At 47.0% G+C, this 17,997-nt stretch overlaps 1 protein-coding gene across 2 annotated transcripts in view; it reads left to right on the plus strand.

Moving 5' to 3' along the window:
• The first annotated feature begins 8,746 nt into the window (after window positions 1-8,746).
• BLNK (B cell linker) overlaps window positions 8,747-17,997 on the plus strand; it is a 443,283-nt gene continuing 434,032 nt past the window's right edge. Inside the window, exon 1 of one of the 2 annotated variants that reach the window (XM_073685212.1) lies at window positions 8,747-8,912. In XM_073685212.1, the coding sequence (XP_073541313.1) occupies window positions 8,838-8,912 (75 nt within the window). In that variant the 5' untranslated portion in view covers window positions 8,747-8,837. The remainder of the gene's footprint in view (window positions 8,913-17,997) is intronic. The other variant, XM_073685213.1, reaches the window with a different exon arrangement.

Consider the following 17,997-nt stretch of genomic DNA (forward strand, 5'->3'; position numbering starts at 1 on the left):
TAAAGTTAAATCAACCGGTATTTCAATAGGTAGGTAACTGTACCCAATAGGCATCATAGGTCCTCAATAGGCAGGTAAATATCCCCAATAGGCAGGTAAATGTCCCCAATAGGCAGGTAAATATCCCCAATAGGCAGCATAGGTCCCCAATAGGCAGGTAAATGTACCCAATAGGCAGCATAGGTCCCCAATAGGCAGGTAAATGTACCCAATAGGGAGCATAGGTCCCCAATAGGCAGGTAAATGTACCCAATAGGCAGCATAGGTCCCCAATAGGCAGGTAGATGTACCCAATAGTCAGCATAGGTCCCCAATAGGCAGGTAAATGTCCCCAATAGGCAGGTAAATGTACCCAATAGGCAGCATAGGTCCCCAATAGGCAGGTAAATGTACCCAATAGGCAGCATAGGTCCCCAATAGGCAGGTAGATGTACCCAATAGGCAGCATAGGTCCCCAATAGGCAGGTAAATGTCCCCAATAGGCAGGTAAATGTTCCCAATAGGCAGCATAGGTCCCCAATAGGCAGGTAAATGTCCCAAATAGGCAGGTAAATGTCCCAAATAGGCAGCATAGGTCCCCAATAGGCAGGTAAATATCCCCAATAGGCAGGTAAATGTCCCCAATAGGCAGGTAAATGTCCCCAATAGGCAGCATAGGTCCTCAATAGGTCGGCTGTTTCCCCCTTATAATGCCCTATGCAGGCTGTTCCCCCCTTATTATGCCCCATGCAGGATTTCCCTTTCTCCCACCATATAATGCCCCGTGCAAGATATCACTCCCCTGTCTTTATAATGCCCCATTCAGGATGTCACCCCCCCATATAATGCCCCATTCAGGATGTCACCCCCCCCAATATAATGCCCCATGCTGGATGTCACCCCCCATATAATGCCCCATGCAGCATGTCACCCCCCATATAATGCACCATTCAGGATGTCAACCCCCCATATAATGCCCCATGCTGGATGTCACCCCCCATATAATTCCCCATGCTGGATGTCACCCCCCATATAATGCCCCATGCAGCATGTCACCCCCCCATATAATGCCCCATTCAGGATGTCACCCCCCCCATATAATGCCCCATTCAGGATGTCAACCCCCCCCATATATTGCCCCATTCAGGATGTCACCCCCCCATATAATGCCCCATTCAGGATGTCACACCCCCCCCATATAATGCCACATGCAGGATGTCACCCTAATATTATGTCCCATGCCTCCATACATTAAAAAAAAAAAAAATCCAATACTCACCTCCCTCCTTGCCTGCTGCCGCTGCTCAGGTCCGGACTCCAGCGTCTCCGGCGTTGTCCCTCTCTGCGCTGCCTGTGACGGCTCAGGGGAGGGCGCCGTGGAAAGACGTCACCGCACCCTCTGACCTGAGACATCACAGGGAGCGCAGACCAGGAAGACAGCGGATCTGCGGAGGCACGGGGAGAGGTAAGTATCGGGCTGCCGGGGCTCTGAGAAAGCGGGGGGAAGGGCAGGCGCTGACACCGCTCTCCTCTGCCCACAGCCTGGCGGGCCGGATAAAAGTCCTCCGCGGGCCACATGTGGCCCGCGGGCCGTAGTTTGAGGGCCCCTGCTGTAAATAGTCACCCGGAAGGGTGCAGTAGCTAAGGTTGGAAATAATGTTTTCTTAGAGTGTGTATTTATATGGTTTGCAGTGTGTGTTTATATGATTACCCGTCAGGGTATATAGAGTCCAGGCTGGGGACAGTGAACGGCCAGAAACTTATATTATAAATAGTTCAGCACTTCTTAAAGTGCACCCTATTGGTTTTATATTAGTAACCATGACCACAGAACAAAAACCCGTTTGGCTTGGCGGAGGCCATGGTCCAACTCCAGGATAACCTATGCCCTGCAGCCACGCCCAGGGCCTATGTTGAGGGTTTGCGGACAGGTCCCTCATGCTGCTACGTGTTGCACCTGTTTAAAAGAAAAATGGACACCCGGTTACAGAATGAACTGTAACCTGTTACAAGAAATGTTTATGAAAAATGTTTTATAATGTTGATAAATATAACCCGCAACGTTAAAGTGATGTGCCTCCCATAAAGGGAAGAAATGTTGTGTTTTCTAATCTTATATGCGAATGCATTCTTAAAAATTTGCATGTCAATGATATCCTTGTTTTGCTCTGTTCCAGCCCGCGGACGTGCTGTGTTTTACCAGGGGGGAGTGTGGCGCCCCTGAGGGTTCAGTCGCCACAGAGGTACTGCACCTCACCCAGAGGTGTGGTGTCTCCTTCTCTCGGGTAAGGAGGGAGTGCTGCCTGGAACCCCAACACCTGCATCCAACACTACACTGCTCCAGGCCAGCAGGAGGGGCAAGATGCAATGTATGTTTTCTGCTGAGCCCTGAACCTGGCTGGAGTGGAGGGAACCCAGAGGAAGGGGGAACCAATATTGGGTGTGGGTGGAGGAAGTAGTTTAAGGGAGCACTTTGGTAGGAGTATATATAGGGAAGCCATCTTAGGAGATCAGGGGTCGAGTAGAGGAAAGCAGTTCAGAAGAACAGCTCAGGACAGCTCAGAAGAACAGTCCGGGTGCAGAGTCTCACTAGGAGCTCTGCTCCACAAGTCAGGGCCTAGTGACAGAGGCCCAGGAGGGGAGCAGGGAGTAGGCTCCGTTCTAAGAAGGGATCCTTGGGGGTATGGCGAGTGCAGGAAGGCACCCATACGCCCCGCATCTGTCAGAAGACAGAGGGATCATAAGCCTCATTCTAATCCCCATGCGGGTCAAGCAGGTCTGTGAACTCCGACGTACAGGAGGGACTTCAGAGCACCCGAACAGGATGGAGAGTGGGCAGCGCAGGGCAGGAGGGAGAAAGACCCAGTGTGAAGACGGTCTGGCTAGGAACATGGAGAAGCGGGGTTCTGTCAGGTACTCCTAATCGGCCTGAGGAAGAGCTGAACCCCTGCCTGGTGAACACAGCGCGACGTGGGAGGCTGTAAGCTGACAGTGCACCCTGAGGAACTAAAGAACTGTGAGTAAAGACTCGGATGACTGCACCACACCGCCTCTGTTCATTCTTTATCTGCGCCACCCTTCCCTCACTGCACTACACCACCCAACGCAGCCATCATCTAACTACACTGCCCTGGAGCTTGCTTTACCTGTTGAGAGCCACACCATCCCTGCTGCCATAACATCAGCTCCAGAGGACTGCTCCGCAGTGGCGGCTCCCTTTAGCCGCAATCCACGGGTGGCGTCACGAACAATCCCAAAAATCCCATATAAAAATATCCCCCTTTTTACTGACCGCCCTGGGTCACGGACCGGACCAGCCACCGTGATATCCCCTGGCAACTAGAGGCCCGGCTGCCGAGTACCGCACGGCCCAGGGGGCGTGTCACATGCACCCAATCTACGCCAACTGGTAGGAATTCAGTTCTTGAAGGCACTGCACTCATTAACCCTTTACTCATTGCACTCTTTCTCTAGGGGACTCTAAGGGACACAAATAACTTTGACTCTCAAGATAGTCATAGTCTCCACATTCGGTACTCTCTCCTAATTGGCTCTCCAGCAGCTCCCTATTGCCCAGTTCTCTTGCTGCTTCCTCAAGACTATGCACCTTGGCAGAGCCCCTTATTTCTCAGGAGCTCCTCTGCTGCCCTTCATTGTAATGCATATATTACATATCACATATATATACTGCAGGTCCTCCTGTCTTCCATGTGTAAGTAATTAGATGCGCACTCTCTGCCCAAATTCACCAACGGTGTCAACTCTGGCACCTTTGTACTGACACTTTTCCCCCACTTCGGAGCACAAATGACCACAGTGTTTGTACCATATTTTCATGGACTGTCCTCTTCTACATAGAAACATAGACTGTTAGAGTTGAAAGGGACCTCCAGGGCCATCGTGTCCAATCCTCTGCTCAATGCAGGATTCACTAAACCATCTCAGACAGATATCTGTCCAGCCTCTGTTTGAAGACTTCCATTGAAGGAGAACTCACCACCTCTCATGGCCGCCTGTTCCACTCATTGTCAAGTTTTTTTCTAATATCTAATCTGTATCTTCTCCCTTTCATTTTCATCCCATTGCTTCTCATGTTTCCATGTGCAAATGAGAATAAAGCTGATCCCTCTACAGTGTTACAGACCTCACAACCATAGTCATGCTCCAGTACCTTCACCCAGGTGGAAAGACTCAATGATGGTCATCATCACTATTATCTTCAGAGGAACCATACCTCCTCCTTCAGCAATGCCCCGTGATCTCGTCCTTGTCAGTTCCTTCTCCATATAATTTATCACTAATCTCTGGTTTGCAATATTTAGCACACGGCAAATGAAAATTAAGCATCTTGGCACCTAACTAAAATGTACCCAAGATGGCCATACACAATAAAATCAGCAAAGAATTTTAAAATTCAGTCAGTAATTCTTCAATAACACGATGATAAGAAAAAATAACACTTAAAAATGTATATTTAGCTTTTACCACACTGTTAACAAATATAAACTTAGGTGACAAAACGCACTAACCTAACTGAGCCAGATAAAAAGTATAAAAAAAAATTATAAGTAATTGAAGTCACCATGTTGCAGAATTGATTTGCGAGGGCTGAAATTTGCAGGGAATTAATTTACATATTGAGAAGCTAAAAAATAAATATGTTCAAATTTGAGTGTAATTCTAAGATGGTAGAAAATCCCCAAAATATGTAGGTATTGCAATGAACACCATATTTATCAGCATGATATTGGACTGCAATTATCAAAATTGTTGAAAACTGCCCATAGCCATCAATCACGGTGCAGATTACTTCTTTCCAGAGCATTTGTTACTGTTGTATTTTTTATTTTATAAATTAATAGGAAAATAAGCAACTTTATAATATATCTTATCAGAGAAATCTGCTTCCTTCTCCTTATGAATTGATCTTTCAATCTCAATTCATACTTAAAGGGAACCTGTCACCAGGTTTGTTCCATTTAAGATATGGCCAGCATCTTTTAGCCCTTATATACAGCGTTCGCTAATGCTGTATATAAGCCCCCAATCCGGCTGCAAGACAAGAAAAACACCTTTTATTATACTCACCTACAGGGCGGTCGGGTCCGATGGGCATCACTGTCCTGGTCCAGCGCCTCCTTTCTACTTGTGATGCCATCCTCCTTCTTGCTTCATGTGGATAGCACATCATACATCATCCACACAGTCTCCCCGGCATAATGCCCCTGTGCAGGCCCACCTTTCTGTGCCCTGTCGAGAGAAAAACAAAGTAATGCAGCGCATGCGCAATGCAGTACTTTACTCTGCCCTGGTTAGGGCAAAGAAGTACGCCTGCGCAGGAGGGCAATGCTGGGGACACTGTGTGAATAACTTAGGGACGCGTTATCCGCATGAAGCACAGAAGGAGAGCGGCAAAGCAAGATGATAGGAGGCACCGGACCTACGATCGGACCGCCCTGTTGGTGAGTAAAATAAAAGCTCTTTTTCTTGCCTTGCAGGTCAGGTTGGGGGCATATATACAGCATTATAGAATGCTGTATATCAGGGCTGAAAGGTGGTGACTAGTGTTGAGCGAGTATGTTCTATTAACCCTTTCGCCGAGTATGCTCGGCCGAGCTCCAAGTATTTACAGCTGCTCGGTGATAAGCTTAAATCGCTCACGTGTGCATGATTTGCAACTGTTTGACAGCTTTATTACATGTGAGGATTGTGTAAGAAATAGACATTCCTCACATGTAATAAAGCTGTTAAACAGTCGCAAATCATGCACACGGGAGCGATTTAACCTTATCACCGAGCAGCTATAAATCCTCAGAGCTCGGCCCGAGCATACTCGGACAGAACATACTCCCTCAACCCTAGTGGTGACCTTATCTCATATGGGACAAATCGGTTCCCTTTAAAGTCTGTAACATTTGTATTTAGTGAAAACATATTTTCCCATTACTGAGAAAGGAGATAACAGTTGGTGTTTTTAAAATTATATGGAGAAGAAGAGGAGGAGGGAGGAGCTACAGGTGACACAGACATTCTGCTACAAGTGCTCCAGGAATGACAGTTAAAGTTCTCTATAGAACTTCTTGAGCACCAACTGTCATCTGCTATCTCAGTAATGGGAAAGTCTTTATTCACTGAATACAGATTTTACCTATGAATTGAGAGTGAATGATCAGTCCAGGAAGGGAAAGAAGCTACTTTCTCTAATAAGATATATTACAAAGTTTTTTTTATTTTTAAGTGAATTATTTATTATTTATTTTACTAATTTATGGGGGAAAAAAATTATAATGATTACTTTTTAAGAAATTAAAGCTGGGCTCTGGACAACAAAGCCACTTCTTAAATAAGGGATGTAGACACATTGGTTTGTGCATACTGTTTCCAGAGTCTCTTTAGCACCAACATAATCTATTTTTTGGGTACATCTTTGGAATTCATGCTATAGCCGATCAACCAAGGTCTCTCGAGGAGAGAAAAGGATAACCTACTTAGAATTCCCTCTAAATACATCCAAAGACGTGACTGTTAACTTTCCTTTCAGTTTTTTTATGTTATATAAATGGATGAAATGATAAATAGAGGAGAAGATCAGTTATAAAACTTGCCCTGGCCATGTGATGTTCTATTTTCATCCCCTTGATATAAACAATGGTGTCACCTTTTTGTGTCTGTGCGCGCCGCAGTTCCCGATGGGGTGCCTAGTGCGTGCGCAGTCCCCTGCTCTTAATGGGGTAGTGTGCACATGGTAAAATGCCCCCAGCCTATAGCTGGGAGGCATCTGAGTATAAAAAGCACCCTTCCCATTAGGGAGGTGCCTGAGCAACCCCTATAGTTTCCTAGTAATTGTTAGTGTATATGCAACTATATGTTGCCAGGTTGTACCGTGTTCTAGTATCCTGAAGTTAGTACCTGAACCCTGGTGATGCCGTGTCCTGAACCCCAACCCCTGATCCTTGTGTGGCCAATGCCTGAGCCTGCTCCCCTTGTCCGTGTGTGACCAGTGCCTGAGCCCATACCCCTGGTCCTTGTGCGGACAGTGACTGAACCTGCTCCCCTGGTCTGTGTGTGGCCAGTGCCTGAGCCCATACCCCTGGTCCTTGTGCGGACAGTGACTGAACCTGCTCCCCTGGTCCGTGTGTGGCCAGTGCCTGAATCAGTTCCCAAGACCCATGTGTCTGAACATGGACTCCATGTATCTGGACTGTTATAGCAGTCTCGAAAGCCAGCCCTGTCTGTGACTTTGTGTCAGTATCCACCCTGCCCAAGGAGTAGTCTGAATGGAGCCCGAGTCCGTGACCCTTGGGGTCAGCAGCCACAGTACTGGGGACTGACTAGGAGTGCTACCTGGCGGCTACCTGCAGCTCAAGTCTAACTCCATCAACATGAGCTCCAGTGAACACTAGGTAGCCGCTTAGCTACAACCCTCCTAGGCAAGCCCAGCCCCGTGGCACAGTGGGTTCAAAAACACCATAGACTAATATCAGCTGACTCCCCCCCAATATCAGTGTGTTCAACAGACAGTCTAATGTGTATGGGGGCCTCCCAACTCTCCCCAGCATTTGCAAATTGTGGACTTTTGATCCTTTGGTGTTTGACTAGATAAGCCACCATTAGAGGAGTCTGCAGTGGCTCTACCAAAGAGAACAAGGGCGCTCAGCAGGGTAAGCGCTGCTGTGTATGGAGGAGTCGGGTGAGAAAGCTTTAGACCTAATGATCATAAGAACCATTGTCGGGACGACAGATATTTATTGTGCCCCTTAGGAACAAGTAGTGAGGGAGTAAACTGAGATAGTAAGGTGAGCGCTGTAGATAAAGACACCTTTGCAAATAATAGTGGAAGAACAATTGTGTGTGTCATTGTACAGCCTTAAAAGCTTTGTATTTTTCATGAACGCAATTTCAGATTTCCTATCTGCTGACTAATATTTCACGAGTCGTTGCCTCACTCCTTACTTCAGTGACATCAAACACAGGAACTATTTACTACATGAACTGTGGATATGAGAATCTTTGAGGATGGGAGTGACAGCCACAACGTGTAGGACATGTAGAACTAAAACTGCTTTGAACGACTTTCCCCGGCTAATTATCCTTGTTATTTTATGTGCATTGACACATTTTATAATTATTGTGTAAAATGGTTTCCAACACCTTCATGTTCGAAGATTAAAGATCATATGACACTTTGCAATTTTGTGATTTAATAGTGTCAGAAAGTGTTATTAATCACAAAAGCGGGCATAATTGTGCAATCAAGTTCTGACAAACGTGAAAACACTAAATAATTATTTTTCCCATCTACCACCATTGACTACTGACACTTCATTGACATGAACACATTGGTAGGGAAGTAGCTGTAAGACTGAAGGCCAATTTAAGGCATTACCTGGCTCCGCTGTGGCCAGTGAGTGGACACTTCCTACCATTTCTGGTGCAATGAGATGGAACTAGAAAGTAAAGACCAGCAGTAATCATCGGATCGGGATAGGCTGAGGTTCGGTAAGGCCTCATTTAGTCATCCAATTTTTCAAGTATGAGAAAAATTGACCGATTATTTTGATCAAAGTTTGATCAGAGTGTGGTCCGAGCGTCATCTGTTTTTCTCTTATATGGAGAAATATAAAAAAAAGTTTTTCCACCTTCTCCATATTGACAGTCTGGGAAAATCGTACCGATAATCTTTCAGAATGGGTTTCACTAGTGTTATAATTTTGGCAGTGTGAGGGTTAAGTCCTGTGTCACTCAGCTCTGCAGCTAAGGACACTTCCTCTTTGAGAATTAGTAAATCTCTAAGAAGACCTGAGCACATACAGTACTACTGTATCTAATAGCATTCCTTCAAATCTCTAGATTATACCATGGCTTTTAAACTCCCCCTCCGGGAACATTTTGAAAGTTGGACAACTTCACAAGTCGCAGATCTTTTCAGGCAGGTAAGAACTTGTTCTGTGATCCTCATTGGTGACCTAAAGAATTGTGACTATTGCCCTGCACTAGGGTTCTCCTTCCTCCTATGCATGAAACTGCAATATAGTTGTAGTCACAACTGGTAGACAGGAGCACTGCTGGAGGGAAACATTTGTGAAGGTGCCACAGTTGGGACCATTTTGGGGTACATAAAAATGACTATTCAACTTTTATTTGAGGGGGATTTATTGTTACACCATTTGTTGTATAAAAAATGTGTTACACTTTTATTCTATGGATTATTATAGTTGCGGTGATAACAAAAGTGTATTTTTAAGGTAATTTTTTTAACAATTGAATCATATTTATTAAAAAAAAAAACATTTATTTCTTGGAGAACATTTTTTTACTAAATTTTATTCAATTTTATTCACCATATAGTCCTATAAAGAGACTGAAAGGACTTGTCCATTACTTGGACAACCCCTTCTTGATCAAAAAAATGTTTTGCCCCAATAAAATAATAAAGTCTATACTCACCTCCCGTGCCGGCGCTATTCCCGCGGTGTCGGCACTCGCGGTCCCCAGGCTCTCGTGCGGTTGTTGTGACACCTGACGCCGGCGCCCAATCAGAGCTGGCGTCACTGTCTCCGCCTTCAGACAAATCGAACATGAAGAGGAAGTCTGGGCTGCGGCTGATCTCTGACTTCATGTTCAATTCGACAGGAGGCGGGGATAGTGACGCCAGCTCTGATTGGGTGCCAGGCACTACGTGTCACAAAAACAGCATGGGAGCCTCAAGACCACGAGTGCCGACAACGCTGGAATGCGCCAGCACGGGAGGTGAGCATAAGCTTTTTTTATTTTATTAGTCAAGTGTGGGGTATGAACAAGGTTTGTCCAAGTAGTGGACAACTTCTTTCATGGGGTTGTCCAGTACTTTAAAATTGATGGTCTATATTTAGGATAAGTCATCAATATGAGATCAGTGGAGGGCCGACACCTTGTACCCCTACCGATCAGCTGGTCCCGGTGCCGCCGGTGGCTGGATGTGATCAGCTGTGGAGTGGATCAGCACAACTCCATCAACTGTATCTTGCCTATGGCTGGGTACTGCACATCTGCCCCTATTCGCGTACGCAGTACCCCACTGCAGCCACTAAACAAAATAGCACAGCTTCGTTAGCTACATAGAGGCTGCAGCGGGGTACATGTGAACAGGAGCAGATGTGCAGCACCCAGATGCCACCAAGATCCAGTTGACGGAGCAATGCTGTTCCGCACTGCAGCATCACATCTTGCTGCCATCAGAACTGAGGACAACTGATTGGCAGGGGTGACGGGTGCGCATCCCCACCAATCTAGTATTACTGATCTATCCTAAGGATAGACCATTTATATGAAAGTACAGGACAACCCCTTTAATCACTTAAAAATGCAGACGATTTTCATTTTTTAAATTTTTCCCTTTCTCTTCTTTTGAGAGCCATAACTTTTATTTTTCCTTCGACATAGCTATGAGGGCCTGTTTTTTGAGGATGTATAGTTTTGAATGACACCATTTATTTTACCATGCACCCACTTTACCATCTAATGTACTGAAAGATGGATACAAAATAAGGGGTGAAATGGTAATAAACTGCAATTCCACCATTTTTTGGGGGGAGGGGTGTTTTACAGCATTCACTGCATGAGGGTTTGATGTTTGAGTAGGAGGATAAAGGTTTTAATGGTACCATGTTGTGCTTTATAAGACACTGCATGGTGTATTGATTGCTTTCAAATGACTTTAATTGTGCCTTGACCAAAAAAGGGCAATTCTGCCTTTCTATTTTTTTTTTCTTTACATTTATATTTTGATAGATTACTCACTTAGTACTATATCACTAACAAAGCTATCTATTAAAAATAAGAACAAAGGCTGACAGGCCGTGGCGTAATTAGAGTCCTATGGGTCTAGGAGCAAAATTTGCATATTAGTCAGATAAATGGGCCCATGTAATTATGTCCTTTGTCATGGCCCCTCCTATCCTGTAATAATGTCCCTCAGTATGTAGTAATGTCCCTCATTCTGTAATAATGTACCCCGTCCTGGCACCTATCCTGTAATAATGTCCCCTGTCCCGTAATAATGTCCCCAATCCAGTACTAATGTCCCCTGTCCTGAGCCCCATCTTGTACTAATGTCCCCCGACCTGGCCCATTTAATAATATCCCCAATCTTGGGTCCCTTCCTGTAATAATGTCCCCATCCTGTAATAATTGTCCCTGTCTTGAGCCCTTTATTTAATAATGTGCCCCATCCTTGCCCCATTATTTAATAATGGACCCCGTCCTGTAATAATGTGCCCTATCCTGGCCCCTATCATGTAATAATGGCTGTCATACTGTGATACTGGGCCCCACCCTGGCCGCATCCTGTAATAATGGCCCCTGCCCTTGGCCCTTTCTGTAATAATGTTTTCCCTCCCGACGCTCTCCTCCATCACATTTAAACATAAAAAAAGAAATTATTCTTACCTGTTCTTTCCACCACAGCGAGCGGTGTCCTCTTCCTCCTTTTCCAGCACAGGGGGGCAAGCGGCGCATGGAAGTGACATCATGCACCTCCCACGACGGGCAAGACAATGACGCGCCCCCTGGGCCATGTTGTTAGGGATACCCGGAGCCGGATCAGATGGGGGTTGTAGTCTCCGAGTGGCTGTGACCCTGATCTAAGATGGTGCCCACCTTATATACTCCCTCTATGTGTGAGCTCAGGTGACCAGCACCCAATGAGCTCCTAGCTTTACCCAGGCTGCTCCCCCTATCTGCCCCTACACTACTGGGATGTTCCACCCCCCTCCCACTCCAGCCAGGAACAGACAATGTCGTACCTGCACATTTCTCTAGTGGGAGTACCATCGGTCTGTTCCCCGGAAATGGGATGTGTGTAGTGCATGCAGCTAACTGAGCTCAGTTCCACACTCCATCCTTACCCGGGAGTGGAATATCACACCTCTGGGTTGAGGTGCAATACCCCTGTAGCAGCCGAATCCTCAGGGTGCTACATTCCCCCCTGGTAAATCACAGCACGTCCTCGGGCTGTAAAATATAAACATCCAAAACATACAATTTTTTTTTTTTTTCATAAACATAAACATAGAAAACATCATATATATATATCAGCAATAAACTTTTCATATAAATAACATTCTTGTTTCTGGTTCCTCCGGTCACGGTGCAACTTGTGACCGGGTAAAGTGCGACAGTCTCTCTTGGAATAAAACAGTTCCCTATAAAACCGGTAGGGGGCGCTTTAGGAAGCGCAACTATATACAAGGGAAATATGGCCGCTCTCAGTCCTCGGCCAGGTATTAGGGAGGAATGACCGCTCGCTCTCAGTCCTCGGTCAGTGGGAATAGGGACACACGGGTTTCAGTTCAATCGGCTGGTCCCAACGGGGACTATATTTTAACTAGAACAGTTCTTATACCCTGACGGGTAACTATGTACAGTCTCTCTCTACCGTACTTCAACGACGGCGTCCTCCTGCTCTTTCTTGTTGGTTGGTTTCAGTTTCAGACCCGTCCGGGCCCTCTTGCTCCTCCTCACACCGCAGCTCTTCCTCCGTCAGGCGATGCACATGGAGGGCGTAGGGTCCTTTGGCACACTTGTGCCGGGTGAAGGTGACCTCGTCCCCTACATACAGGTCACGACCTCTGTGTCCCTCCGGCAGTTGGCTTTCTACGTCTCTGCGGGTCACAAAGACGTCGCCGGGGGTATGATGGTCTCTAATGAAGCCCCACCCATGCTGCATGTTGAATTTTATCACAGTCCCGGTGGAAGGGGGACCATGAGCTGCACGGGGATTCCTCCTGGTCCGGCTCTTCTGCTCCGCGCTCCTTATCTGCGCTTGCTGTTCCCGGACCCGCCTCTCTCTCCGCTCCCTCTCGAAGACCTCGAGCTGCTGCCGGCAGCACTCTGCACGCTCCGCTGCGGCTGCCCGAGTCTCCTGAGTGAACCCTATGAGGTCTTCTCCAGTGGGGTCCCACTCGAACTGTGCCTCCTCCAGCGGGGGCGAGGTCCTCCTTGCGGGCTTCGGAACCGGAATCAGGGGTTCATCTAGGGGTCTCTCTTTCCGGAGTCGGGGATGGTGAAACTCCGGTGGCCATATGAAGGGCTGCCCATCCGGGCACGTATGCTGGGCGAACAGGTCCTCACCCAGGTGCGGTACTTTAGGTGCTATGGGCGCTGTGGTGGTAGCGGCGCCCGGGTTGACCAGGCCTTGCGACCAGGCTTGGGGCACGCTAAAGGAAAAGGGCACCGTAAGAACGGCGGCGCCCGTGGTTACTCGGCCCTGCGGCCAGGCCGGTGGGGGCGCTGTTGGAATAGCGGCGCCCGGGGGGTACTAGGCCTTGCGACCAGGCCGGTGGTATTTCCTACTTGGCCACGCTCGAGGTCGAGGCGTGTGACGTCACAGGGGTCGCGGCCGCGGTTTCCGGTTGAGGCCTAGTCGGCGGCGGTGACGATGCAGCGACGGGCACGGCAGGGGGAATTTCGGGCTCTGCGACGGGGAGCTGGGGCAGGCACGCGGTTTCCCGGCTCGGGGTAGAGACGTCCCCTTTACCTGCCTCCGTCCGTTCAGCTCCCTTCTCGGCGCCGTCTCCTGCCTTCATTCCTCCTGCGCCATCCTCAGAGGCGGTCTGTCTCCTCGTCTCAGGTGGCGTGCTCCGCTGACGAGTGCCGGTCTGCTGGGCCATCTCTCTGCTCCACTCCGCCAACGTCTCTCGCTGCACCCGGGCCATCCTCCGTGCGAGGCCCTCCAACGCGGTCTGTGCACACTCCCGGTCTCGGGGGAGCTGTGTTAGGATCTCCAGCAGGCCTTCTGGAGTGGCGACCTGCAACAGGCTCCTGACCACTGGGTCGGTGCTGCCTGACTCTCCCTCCATCTCCGGGTAGGCTTTCTCTGGACTCCTCTCCAGACTTCTTGTCACCGGGTGCGCTCTCTCCAGACTGCTCCAGGCGACACCCATCTTTGCTCTCTTGTTCTGTCTCCGCCCACATCGAGGGTGGTCCTGGGGCAACTTTGTGATTGCCAGTTCCAGGGGCAGTTCTCTCACGCTGATGGACATATCAATCATCACAGTCTCTGCTGGTGGGGGCGGTTTCCACTTTTGGCGCCATTTTCGGTCCTGGCCCACGATGGGAGGTGGCCTCTTGCCATCCTTTGGCACGCCCATAATGGCGTCCGCTCTGCCAAGGCGGGAAACCTTCTCAGATGGCGGGAACCGCTTCCCAGTGGCGGGAAACTCCATGGATGGCGGGAAAAAGCTGCAAATGGCGGGCAACCGGCGGGAAACGACCTGTGATGGGGTCCGTTGGCGGGGACCCTCCGGAACCGGCGGGAGACTTCTTTTTGAGGTAACGGTGAACTTTTCTTCAGGCACGCAGTACCCGGTTGTTGCGGGCACGTTATCCTGCCGACTACGGCAAAGTTGACGCGCCCCCTGGGCCATGTTGTTAGGGATACCCGGAGCCGGATCAGATGGGGGTTGTAGTCTCCGAGTGGCTGTGACCCTGATCTAAGATGGTGCCCACCTTATATACTCCCTCTATGTGTGAGCTCAGGTGACCAGCACCCAATGAGCTCCTAACTTTACCCAGGCTGCTCCCCCTATCTGCCCCTACACTACTGGGATGTTCCACCCCCCTCCCACTCCAGCCAGGAACAGACACTGTCGTACCTGCACATTTCTCTAGTGGGAGTACCATCGGTCTGTTCCCCGGAAATGGGATGTGTGTAGTGCATGCAGCTAACTGAGCTCAGTTCCACACTCCATCCTTACCCGGGAGTGGAATATCACACCTCTGGGTTGAGGTGCAATACCCCTGTAGCAGCCGAATCCTCAGGGTGCTACAACAATATCAGCTGATGGCCTCTGATCAGCTTGTGGCCTTTTTAGCTATTGCAGTACATGGTGCCGGTGGTCCTCTGCGTTGCTATACTTTTCATCTGAATGTGCGTCACAGGACAAGCATTCAGATGAAAATGGGACTTGGCCTGTGCGGGCCCGCCTCTTTCATGGGCCCGTTTGAGGTCACACCCTCTGTAACCATGATCATTATGCCCCTGCTAACAGGCATATACCTATGAAAGATTTGTTTTTCAGAGGTGTTGATAGGATGGCTAAGGAAGTGTCCCCTCCCTCTGTACAACCCCTTAGATGTTATGGTCACTATTTATCTTGTCATCTAAGAGGTTAAATATAAGTTTCCCTCCAGAATTACAGTACAGACCAAAAGTTTGGACACACCTTCTCATTTAAAGATTTTTCTGCATTTTCATGACTATGAAAATTGTACATTCACACTGAAGGCATCAAAACAATGAATTAACACATGTGGAATTATATACTTAACAAAAAAGTGTGAAACAACTGAAAATATGTCTTATATTCCAGGTTCTTCAAAGTAGCCACCTTTCGCTTTGATGACTGCTTTGCACACTCTTGGCATTCTCTTGATGAGCTTCAAGAGGTAGTCACTGGAAATGGTCTTCCAACAATCTTGAAGGAGTTCCCAGAGATGCTTAGCACTTGTTGGCCCTTTTGCCTTCACTCTGCGGTCCAGCTCACCCCAAACCATCTCGATTGGGTTCAGGTCTGGTGACTGTGGAGGCCAGGTCATCTGGCGTAGCACCCCATCACTCTCCTTCTTGGTCAAATAGCCTTTAAATAGCCTGGCGGTGTGTTTGGGGTCATTGTCCTGTTGAAAAATAAATGATGGTCCAACTAAACGCAAACCGGATGGAATAGCATGCCTCTGCAAGATGTTGTGGTAGCCATGCTGGTTCAGTATGCCTTCAATTTTGAATAAATCCCCAACAGTGTCACCAGCAAAGCACCCCCACACCATCACACCTCCTCCTCCATGCTTCACGGTGGGAACCAGGCATGTAGAGTCCATCCGTTCACTTATTCTGCGTCGCACAAAGACACGGTGGTTGGAAACAAAGATCTCAAATTTGGACTCATCAGACCAAAGCACAGATTTCCACTGGTTTAATGTCCATTCCTTGTGTTCTTTAGCCCAAACAAGTCTCTTCTGCTTGTTGCCTGTCCTTAGCAGTGGTTTCCTAGCAGCTATTTTACCATTAAGTCCTGCTGCACAAAGTCTCCTCTTAACAGTTGTTGAAGAGATGTGTCTGCTGCTAGAAATCCGTGTGGCATTGACTTCGTCTCTAATCTGAGCTGCTGTTAACCTGCAATTTCTGAGGCTGGTGACTCAGATAAACTTATCCTCAGAAGCAGAGGTGACTCTTGGTCTTCCTTTCCTGGGGCGGTCCGCATGTGAGCCAGTTTCTTTGTAGCGCTTGATGGTTTTTGCAACTGCACTAGGGGACACTTTCAAAGTTTTCCCAATTTTTCGGACTGACTGACCTTCATTTCTTAAAGTAATGATGGCCACTCGTTTTTCTTTACTTAGATGCTTTTTTCTTGCCATAATACAAATTCTAACAGTCTATTCAGTAGGACTATCAGCTGTGTATCCACCAGACTGCTGCACAACACAACTGATGGTCCCAACCCCATTTATAAGGCAAGAAATCCCACTTATTAAACTTGACAGGGCACACCAGTGAAGTGAAAACCATTTCCGGTGACTACCTCTTGAAGCTCATCAAGAGAATGGCAAGAGTGTGCAAAGCAGTCATCAAAGCAAAAGGTGGCTACTTTGAAGAACCTAGAATATAAGACATATTTTCAGTTGTTTCACACTTTTTTGTTAAGTATATAATTCCACATGTGTTAATTCATAGTCTTGATGCCTTCAGTGTGAATGTACAATTTTCATAGTCAAGAAAATACAGAAAAATCTTTAAATGAGAAGGTGTGTGCAAACTTTTGGTCTGTACTGTAGTTGCACAGATGAAGCTTAAATTACCAGGGTTGCAGTTTGAAGACTGCAATACAGCAGTTACTGATTTCAAATACCTTGCAAATTGTGGGAAATTTCAGTAATTTTTTATTACAAATTAATTTCGGCTTAAGATCCACTGGATCAAAGGAACAACTACGACTTAAAAGCCACATTAATGTTTATAGTAAAAAATACCAGGAAAAGTGAGAGTTTAGCCTAAAAGCTACATGCACCTTGACAGGCATTTTCTTCAGCATATTAATCTTTCCAAAGATTTTTTAATCTGACGAATGGCAAATTAATTCATTTTTTTTCTAAGATGTGAGGAGCAAAGGGCAAATATAACCTTCTGAGGTGTCAAAATATACTAACACATTTTGGAGCAATGTCGAAAATAGCTTTCTCACGTTTTTAGCAGTTACTTCTCAGTTTTAAACATTCCTTATGATAAATTCTTATGGAAATAGAAAGCATGGCTATAGTTTAGACTTTAGAGACTTATGTGTACGGTTTAATGGGTTATCCACCTAAGAAGTCAGTAAGGCCGGTTTCACATGAGTGTAATATGGACACCATTTTGCACCTGTATTATTGCTGCAAAACTCAACCAGGTCACGGATAGGATGACCCAAACTAACAGTGACATAGATCTCCAAGATGCTACTATGAAAGATTCATATATTCGGGAAGTTCAGCCTCAGGAGATCAAATTGAATGAAGACAACAGAGCCAGTTGTGATGTCAGCTCCTCTACTCACTCCATTGGCAAAAGTAGATATCAAAAATTGTCTGTAGAAGGAAGGAAGGACAATACCATCGAGGAAATTATTTGGCCACAGTTGGTGTCTAACTTTTTTATTAGAATCACTTCCATTTACCAAGAATGTGATTGAGTTTGTTGGTGTTTATTAGGAATTTCAAGTATTTCTGAATATATAAAAACTCATTGAAGTCTATCTCTTTGTGCACCATTGCTGGTTGATTTCACTGACCAGTAGGAGTCACGGGGCTCGGATTCATTCCAATAGAAAATGAAAGACTTATCCTGAGGGTAGGCTATTAATATTGCAGTCCTGGAAATCTTATGGGCTATAAGGAAGACTAAAGCTGGCCATACACATTAGACTTATGTCGGCCAAGCCCACCAATATCAACGGTGTCACCCAACGTTCTAAGGTATAGTGAGCACTGGCCAAATGATGGTCGGGA

Source organism: Phyllobates terribilis, unplaced genomic scaffold (genome assembly GCF_046119375.1).
Source record: "Phyllobates terribilis strain yellow unplaced genomic scaffold, ASM4611937v1 Scaffold_5__5_contigs__length_657084704, whole genome shotgun sequence".
Taxonomy (NCBI): Eukaryota; Metazoa; Chordata; class Amphibia; order Anura; family Dendrobatidae; genus Phyllobates; species Phyllobates terribilis.